The sequence below is a fragment of the Bactrocera neohumeralis genome, unplaced genomic scaffold, assembly GCF_024586455.1.
Source record: "Bactrocera neohumeralis isolate Rockhampton unplaced genomic scaffold, APGP_CSIRO_Bneo_wtdbg2-racon-allhic-juicebox.fasta_v2 cluster11, whole genome shotgun sequence".
Taxonomy (NCBI): Eukaryota; Metazoa; Arthropoda; class Insecta; order Diptera; family Tephritidae; genus Bactrocera; species Bactrocera neohumeralis.
Genome location: NW_026089624.1, coordinates 24,263,087 through 24,272,531, shown reverse-complemented (window position 1 = coordinate 24,272,531; position 9,445 = coordinate 24,263,087). Strand labels below are relative to the sequence as shown.

Genomic DNA, 9,445 nt, shown 5'->3' with positions numbered 1-9,445 from the left:
CTCTAGCGGCTAAAGTATTTGACCTAGATAAACATAGGGCACAGGGCTACGGTACTCCTACGTGCGCATTTTCCGGAGACGGTTGAGGTGGACCTGTGCCTACCTGGAGCAGAGCACAAGCCATCTCGCCTGGACTGGGTGCTCGCAAGAAATCTGTTTACTGCGGACTCAGTCACGTGGGCCACGGCCTCGTTCGCCAAATTCAAGTCTCCGGGTGCGGACGGCATCTTTCCGGCGCTTCTGCAACAAGGTGAGCAGGTCATACTGCCACACCTTGTACAGCTGATGAGAGATAGTCTGGCGCTGGCGTATATCCCTGAACCCTGGAGGACAGCAAAAGTGATCTTTATACCGAAAGTGGGAAGGAAAGACTATTCGCTGGCTAAATCCTTTAGACCGATTAGTCTAACCTCCTTCTTACTGAAAAGTATGGAAAAGATCCTAGACCAGGAAATAAGATCGAAGGCACTTGAAACTACACCCCTGCATGCAAATCAGCACGCGTACAGAGCGGGCAGGTCGACGAATACCGCCCTGTACCAGCTAACCTCGGAGATACAGAGCTCGCTGGATACGGGGGAGGTGACGCTATGCGCCTTCCTAGACATCGAAGGTGCCTTTGACAATGCGTCCCACGGGAGCGTGGCAAGGGCACTGGAGAAAAGGAATGTGGCACCTACAGTGCGCAGGTGGATAGAAGCTGTACTGCGCACCAGAATAGCTGAAACCACATCAGGAGGCACCACTATCCGTCTCGGTACTACTAAGGGCTGCCCACAGGGAGGAGTTCTATCCCCCCTGTTGTGGAGCCTAGTCGTGGACGAACTACTGGTGCTGCTAACAAACAATGGAATCCGCTGTCAAGGATATGCGGACGACATTGTTATCATAGCTAGAGGCAAATTTGTGAGTACTCTCTGCGATATCGTACAAAGGGGACTAGGTCTAGCCAAGGGTTGGTGCAACAGTGTTGGACTAAACATCAACCCTCTGAAAACGACCATCGTCCCATTTACGAGGCGCAGGTCTCTGCCTGGCCTGAGAAACTTAACACTCGGAGGCAGGGAGATAGAGATGACAAACATGGTCAAATATCTTGGTCTCACGCTGAATTCCACGTTAAGATGGAAGCAGCACATTGACCTGACCATGGTCAAAGCTACTAAGGCATTGATGGTGTGCAACCGGCTGGCTGGTAGATCCTGGGGGTGCAAACCAAGGATCATCAGATGGTTGTACACCATGATAGTGCGACCAATTGTCACCTACGGGGCGGTGGTGGTAGCACTCAAACTATCGAAACTGCAAAGGCTTGCGTGCGTCTGTATGACAGGAGCTATGCGCACCTGCCCGACAGCTGCACTTGAGGCCCTGCTGGAGCTCACCCCGCTACACCTACTAATTGGTCAAGTCGCCAAGTACACTCTGCTTCAAATGACAGCAGAGGGGACTGGCATAGGTAAAATAATCTCGTCCCAACGCATGGAAGAGCTAAGTGGCATTATACCACTGGCTCCTCTTCCAAGGGACGGCATTAACAAAAAGCTGAACTTCACTAAGAAGTTTAAGATCACCCTCGGCAGCAAGGCCGAATGGAGCGACTCCGCATTCGAGCTGCTACTCAGGGATAGCTCGATCAGGTGGTACACCGACGGCTCGAAAACGTCGGAGGGAATTGGCGCAGGGGTCGCAGGACCACGCACAAAACTCTCCATACCTATGGGTAAGTTTCCGAGCATATTCCAAGCGGAGGTATTTGCTATAAGTCGGTGCGTAGAGTTGAACCTCCAACGCGGCTATCGCAACGAACGTATAGCTATACTTAGCGACAGCCAAGCGGCACTCAAGGCGATCTCGTCTTACGAGATAAAATCGCTATTGGTGCAGGAGTGTATAGACCGGCTCAACAGTCTTGCAGAATGCAACCAGGTGCACCTTATTTGGGTGCCAGGCCACAGAGGCATCGCCGGTAATGAACTGGCCGATGAGCTTGCCCGCTCTGCAGCATCCACCAGCATGGTAGGACCGGAACCTTTCATAGCGGTGGGTCCCCACACCATAAAGGAGCAGGTCCGCAATGATGTAGCAGTGGGTAGGGAGATACATTGGCAACACCTTTCAGGCTTGCGGCACGCAAAGTTGCTGATGAAGAGTTATAACCTCAAAAGGTTTAAATGCATAATCAATCTCCCAAGAAATAAAATCAGGCTACTGATCGCCTTCTACACCGGCCATTGCAAGCTGAAGAAGCACTTATTCAACATGGGCCTAGCTTCTTGTGCAAATTGCCGGTTCTGCGATTTGGAACCCGAAACTCCAGAACACCTGCTAATGGATTGCACGGCAATCTGTAGGCGCAGGACCAAGGCCCTAGGATCCATGTTTCTAAATAGGGATCACATCGCCTCAATAGCACCTACCAGTATATTTTAGTTCATCAATTTGCTGGGGCTAGCTGAGACTCTGTGAGTCAGGAGAGGGCACAATAGACCCTAGGTCGCGGTGCAATCCTCATTAATTTATCTATCTATCTAGATAAACATACAAACCAATTTGGACATGTAATGAACATGAAAGCAGATAAATCTACCGTGCGAAGTGATAGAAACATACCAAAGTTCATATATTTTCATACAAAATATATGGGGTCTAGCCAAGCACCATTGGTGCACTAAGGTGTAATATTATAATATCCTTTTTTCGTCGTTTTCGATACGATATCCTTGAATTCTTTTTCTGAATTCTATAGACAATAAAATTCTAGGAAGCTACCTGGAAGCGCAAGTCGTTTGCTACACTCTAAATATATTTAAATAACATTTAAAAACAAAATATGCCTGGCCAGACCCGAAGGTCTCGATGAGGGATAATAACGTTTTTCTCTAATATATAATTTTTTAAACCATTCTCGCTTTATAGGTGTGTTTCCAGCTCTCAAGTAAATGCTCAAGAAAAAAAATTTCTTCATAATAATGATTTTAACTAATTTAGGATGAATTTAACGATTACTTTGAAATTCCTTCAAGAAACAATTGTTGATTTCATGTTTCTTCGAAAAACCAGGCTTGCCCATATTCGAATTTTATTGAAAAAATGTATTAAAAATTTGTACTAGATTTCTTAAGAGCTGCATACTAGCACACGAAAATTAACCGCAGGAAATTTTCTTCACCCCAGGAAATTTTCTTGACCATTTCTTAAGCGTTTTCTTATATGAAGTTTTTACATTTCTTGAGAGCAACACAAATTTCATTACATGCACAGTAACAAAAACATTCCGTGCTGACAGATAATAAGTGTTGCCATAATTACACAGTTATCAAACGAATAAAAATGAATAAAATATAGGATTAAACCCAAATACATAAATCATTGCCTCTTTTCTTGATATATCATGATTTTTGATCGGGCAGGCCGCCGACGCCTAAAAGGAGTTTACTTAAAAAAAACCTGACACACCCCGGTGTTGGATCGACCAGGGTTTTTTTTTTAAGCGTGGCCGAAGGCCGCAAATGCAGAAAGAAGTAGGACGCGAATGGACTAATGTTTACCCTGGTGTGGGTTCGGCCAGAGCGAAGACTTCCAATGCACAAAGGAAATCTAAAAGTTTTGTTAAATAGGGTATATTACCCTCTTTAAACTACATTTTTATAACGGATATTGTTACAACTAAACAAGGTACCGTTCTTTTTGTTGTCCGTATTGTCATTATCTTCTCATTTATCAATTCCGCATTTCCCCTTTTTAAACTACATTTAATTAATAATTTTCATATTCATTTCATTTGAATTCCGCGTTTATGCCTGTATCCAGGACACAAATTTAAAGTATATAAAATTTATAATATATCTTATATATAAAAATGAATCGCAAAATGTGTTGCTAAGCGCATAACTAAACAACGCCTGGACCAATTTTGTCAATTCCTTTTTTAAAATGTTCGTTGAGGTTCAAGGATGGTTTTTACGGAATAATTGCCGGAAAACCCCCGTTTTCCCATACAAACGAATGAATGTTTGTTTGTTAGTAACGCTAAGAGAACGGCTGCACCAATCTTGATGAAATTTTCAGAGGTTGTTCGTTGTGGATCGCGTAAAGGTTTAGAAATGAAAATGCATTATACTCTTCATGAGAAAAAAGTCGGAAAATTAATAATTCCAAAAAAGTAACTTTTTTCCATACATTTTTTCAATTTTTGTTTGTTTTGTTTTCCAATATTTTGATTTTTAAATTATTTGAATCGTTCAGTTTCGGTCGCTTGCTTTTTTATTCCAGCTATTCAAAAGAAAAATTATTGAAAATTATTCAGTGAAAAACTTTATACGTGTTTCACACAAAGTGGTCAATTGCAGATTGAAATTTGAAGCCACGAAGAGGTCGCCCTAATATCGGTCGCGTTCTTTTTGCCATCAACGTATGGCAGCCCAAGGCAAGGCAAGAAGTACTCCCAGGATGCGGTGACATACGTGCGGAATTATGGATCGCGGTCAATCAGCAAGCGATCGTCACGATGTCACAGCACGACTTTTCAAACAACAGTTACGATGTTTGATGAACTTTATCTTGAAGCAACGTATATGTGGTGCCGTTAGATTCTAGATGTACTCTGTTGAGTGACAAAAAGAGATTTTTCTTTGGATGGTGGTTACACAGATCAAATTGATGAAATCATTTCTGCGGAAATTCTGATCCAGAGAAAGATCCAGTATTATACAAAGTGGTAAAAACCAATATGGTTCATGGACCTTGCGGACACTACTATCCCTTTTCGGTTTGTATGTCTGACAATAAATGCACGAAACACTATCCACTGCTTTTCCAAACTGGAAATGATGGATATCCACTCTAACGGTATAGCTCATCAGACGCAATGGCAGAATATTTAGCATTCAATTTAGAAGAGTGAATACGGAAGAAGTTGACAACACATGGATCGTATCATATTCGCCACTATTGTCTAATTAGCATTCAAAACTCATGTCAATGTTGAGTATTGCAGTTTGGTGAAATCGATAAAATACATTTGTAAGTACGTCACCAAAGGAAGCAACATGGCGGTTATTGGTCTTGAACGATATGGTCGATACGTGAACTGCAATAAAGCGCTTTGTAGGATATGCACTTTTGCAATTCATGAACGTTTTCCGACTGTTGTGCGTCTCGCAGTTAGTTTGGAGAATGGCCAAAGAGTGTACTTCAACCCAGAGAATACAGTGGAAACACCGCCAGCAACAAAATTAACATTGACGAGTTTTTTCTCAACTTTCGTCAGTGATCCGTTTGCGAGAACATTGCTCTATTCAGAAATGCCTTGATATTATACATGGAATGCATCGTCGAGAAATAGTTACGCAGAAAGCGAAAGCCAACCAGTAGATGGACATCCAGGTGTGTTCTCAACTAATGCATTAGGACAAATTTACACAATCCACCCGAAAAACGACGATTGCTTCTACCTTCGGTTGCTATTGATTAATGTACGCAGTTCAACTTCATTTGAGTCATTGCGTACTGTGAATGGTACGATGTATGCAACTTTTTGAGAAGCATGCCAGCAATTACAATTGCTGGAACATGATAATCACTAATAGCTACTTCAAATGCAAATGAAGTTCGCACACTTTTCGCTATGATCAATTATGGGATACGAACAAAAATGACAATGCCGAAGAACATTTACGAAAAACATTTCCTTTGCGGAAGACCAAGAATTGATTTTAAAATCTGAAATGTGTCGTACGCATAAAGTGCCAATGACGCTGTCATTAAATCAAAGTAGCACTGTTGGGGTGTTCCGATGCCGGAAAGGTGGTTGTCGGTTAGCAAGGTCGAGCGATACCTTGTTCGATAACGCGAAAATACCACTTCCTCAATTTTTATCTAATGTATGCGTATGCATTTTTTCGCCGAAAAAACAGCCCTTGGTCGGATGAAATCCCGTATGTCGTGGGAATTGTATGCATCATTGGTCGCTTGCGGAAGTGAGGAAGAACAGTTTTTATCAGGGAACCAGATTTATCTAGCGCTACTATATGTGACTGGTATAATTACTGCCGCGAAGCCGTAGTATTATACCAGGTTGATCATCAGGTAGCGGTAGGTAAAATTGGCGGCCCTGGTAAAACTGTTCAAATAGATAAAGCAAATTTGAAAAGGAGGATGGAGTCATGTCCACGCAAGTGAGGAAAGTTCTCCGACCGCCATTCACTTGGGAATGGCCAGAAACGATTCTTTTACACATGGCTCAAGCAGCTCACTACTTCCGGTCCTTGACCAAGTATCCTCTGGGTAGCTAAGAACGTCCGTTTGAAAGCGAGCTAAAGTGAGAAAGAGCGAAATATCCCCTACATAGGGTTGTGCGCTGGGTTTTGGGACCCGCCACGTAAAAAACACACCTGTTAACGTGTAACACTAGTATACTTACTCGATATAGTATACTTATGCCAACTAAAAAGCACTTTCTGTCGCACAATCTGTATTCAAATTTATTTCGTTTATTTCACTAACTGAATATACACTTGTATGTATTTTTTTTTTGTATTAATATAACAATTTTATGATTTTTTGTGGTTTTCACACTACCACTGCGAAAAGCGAAATCCGGACACACGTCACTCTGGCGGGAAGTTGCAAATCGAAAAATGCGGAGGTTGCGGAATTTAGGAATGAATACTTGCGGGTCGACCGTCTTTCTTCACGGATGGAACGAATAAGAGAGCGATCCCGTTCGGATCTATCCTTTTGATAGTTTGGGTGGTGAATATTAGATTAATCCGAGTCGTCTCGTTGATGATCGTGTGGTTGTTGTGTTGTAATAGTGAGCGGTGTCAAGTACTGTGTTTGATGCGTGTGTGTGTAGTGGTGTGTGCTGTGAACTGTTGTGTAATGAGGTGTTGTGTCGTGACGTGATGCGATGTGACGTGGGGTGATGCGATGTGGGATGCTGCAGAACGCTCATAGCTCATGTGAACATCCCAGCCCCCTAGGCGAATTAATCGGCTAGGAGCCATTGCAGCTGTTGTGGTGTACTGAGTACAGCGCTCAACCCTGTTGAGCGCCGTTGTTAACGATGAGCGTGGCGTGGCGGAGATAGCTGTGTACGTGTTGTGGTTGGTTGGGTACGTCGTCGTCGCCGGATAGGATCACTGCGTGGTCTGGTACGGGAGTTGATGTGATTGGCTCGTGTGGGAAATCGATGGAACGGAGCCTGTGGTGCGGCCTGTGGCAATGTTGACGGGCACCGTCAGCCAGCGGCCTCTGGTGGCGTGGTCATCTGCCAGGCAGGTCATGTAATGCCCGTGGGCCCGTGCAACCTGCTGTCGTTGAGCGGGCTTCATGCTGGAAGATGGTGCATCGTTTCGGGGCGTGTGGGCGATGGCACAGGCTGCAACATGGAGGCCCCTGGCTCCACTAGCTGCTCTTCTCTTATTTCTCTGACTGCTGCGGCGGATGGCGGGGGGCGCATAACATTGGTCCTTGGAGCGGCAACGGGTGCAGCCAACGCTTTGGGAGCAGCGATTTCGGACCTTACGGTGTTGGAGGTGGTTTGGGTCTCCTCTACATCCATTTCTGTAGAATATAAGATTGCATTAATTGATTTTATTTGTAATGTTATGATGTAGTTGTTGTAGCTACACATACAGTATCCAATGAAACTATAACTACCCCAGCACATTTTCTATTGTTCTTTGAATATTTTTTCAAGGATTAACAGTTGCATTCAATTTGTACATATGGTAAGTGCACACTGTAAGTTGACAAATAAGAACGGTATGATATTTGTTAGCTTTTATTTTGCTTGCAGAATGTGCACTTGTTGATATCAGTTGAACTTTGCAGGCGACAAAATTATGCTATGCAAGCAATATTTGTGCGTAGTGCTTCTTTGCGTAAATAGTTTTTGCAAATATTTAGAAACAAACTGGACAAAGGTAAAATTTCATCATTTTATACTCGATAAAAGTGTTTGGGTAAATAATATAAATATTTTATTTAGTGAAATGCCAAGATCTGCAGAAATAAGCGTTGAGCTGCGAAAATTGATTGTTCATGATCATTTAGATGGAATGGGATACGGAAAAATTGCAAACAAATATTCCAAAAGCAAGGCCACAATCCAAAAAGTGATCAAAAATTACCAAAAAAATGGTGGGCTAGAGAGTGCTCCAAGATCAGGCCGCCCTAGAGTAACTACAGTGCGCGAAGGGATAAAAATAGTGAGAGAAGTGAAAAAGATCCGACTGTATCAGCCCGATTTATTAAGCAGAGCCTTCAAATAGATGTTTCCGAGCGTACAATTCAACGAAAAATTCGAGAAGACGGGTATTCCAGCCACTACAAGATTAAAAAACCGTTCATCAGCAAGAAAAATTTAAAGGCACGATTGGAGTTTGCAAAAAAGTATTACAAACTTCCACCAAATTTTTGGAAAAAAGTAATTTTGGAGTGATGAAAGCAAGTTTAAATTTTAAAAATACTAAAGGACAGCAAAAAGTTTGGCGAAAGAGCCACGAGAAGCTTCAGAGTAAATTCATTCAAAGCACCATAAAGTTTGGAGGCGGAAATGTATTGGTTTAGGGTTGTTTTAGCTACAGTGGTCTCTCAAATCTCGTAATGATCGAAGGTAAAATGACGGGAGAGTCTTATGTTCAAATGTTAAGTACCAATTTGGAGCCAGCTACGCAAAAAATGGGCATACAGGATAACTTCATATACCAGCAGGACAACGACCCCAAGCATGCAAGTCGGGTTGCAAAAGAATACTTCGAACAAAAATCGATAGAACTCCTACCATGGCCTGCCCAAAGCCCCGACTTAAACCCCATTGAGCACTTATGGCAATATTTGGATGACAAGCTTGACCGATCTTCTTCCCGTTCAAATAAAAGCGAGATTTTTAATAAATTGAAAGACTCCTGGGAAAATATACCCCAGTCACTCCTTCAAAACTTGGTTGACAGCATGCCTCGACGTCTATTGGCAGTAATTAATGCTAAGGGTGGCAACACGAAATATTGAAGCTCTAGTGTGAAGGTAACCTCAAAATTTATTCGGGTATACATACTTTTGTCGTTCCTAAGAATTTCTCTTTTTCAGATTACCGCGTATTTTGCAGTCACTAGCACTAAAATGCAGAAAATTAATTTAATTTTTGTATGTAGTATATACTCATAAGCAAAAACAAAACCATGCAAAATAAACTTCACTTTTCAAAGATATGATAATTTTCTTTCGACTTTCTTGAGGTATCCACATAATTTTTGTCGGATACTGTATCTATACATATGTATATGTATAATAAGTTGATCTTCAACGCGCTTGTTTGAATTTATTTTTATGTACGGATTATAAAGCGGGTTATTTTCGAATTAGCAGGAGATTGTTTTATTATTTATCGATTAATTTTGCGAGTTATTTTGGTTTTGGATGAAGTTGTTCTTCGCCG

General features: G+C 42.3%; 1 protein-coding gene across 1 annotated transcript in view; it reads left to right on the top strand.

Annotated features, from left to right (window-relative positions):
* The first annotated feature begins 429 nt into the window (after positions 1 to 429).
* LOC126766064 (uncharacterized) overlaps positions 430 to 9,445 on the top strand; it is a 14,666-nt gene continuing 5,650 nt past the window's right edge. The window contains exon 1 of the mRNA XM_050483765.1: positions 430 to 2,092. Within this exon, the coding sequence (XP_050339722.1) occupies positions 430 to 2,092 (1,663 nt within the window). The remainder of the gene's footprint in view (positions 2,093 to 9,445) is intronic.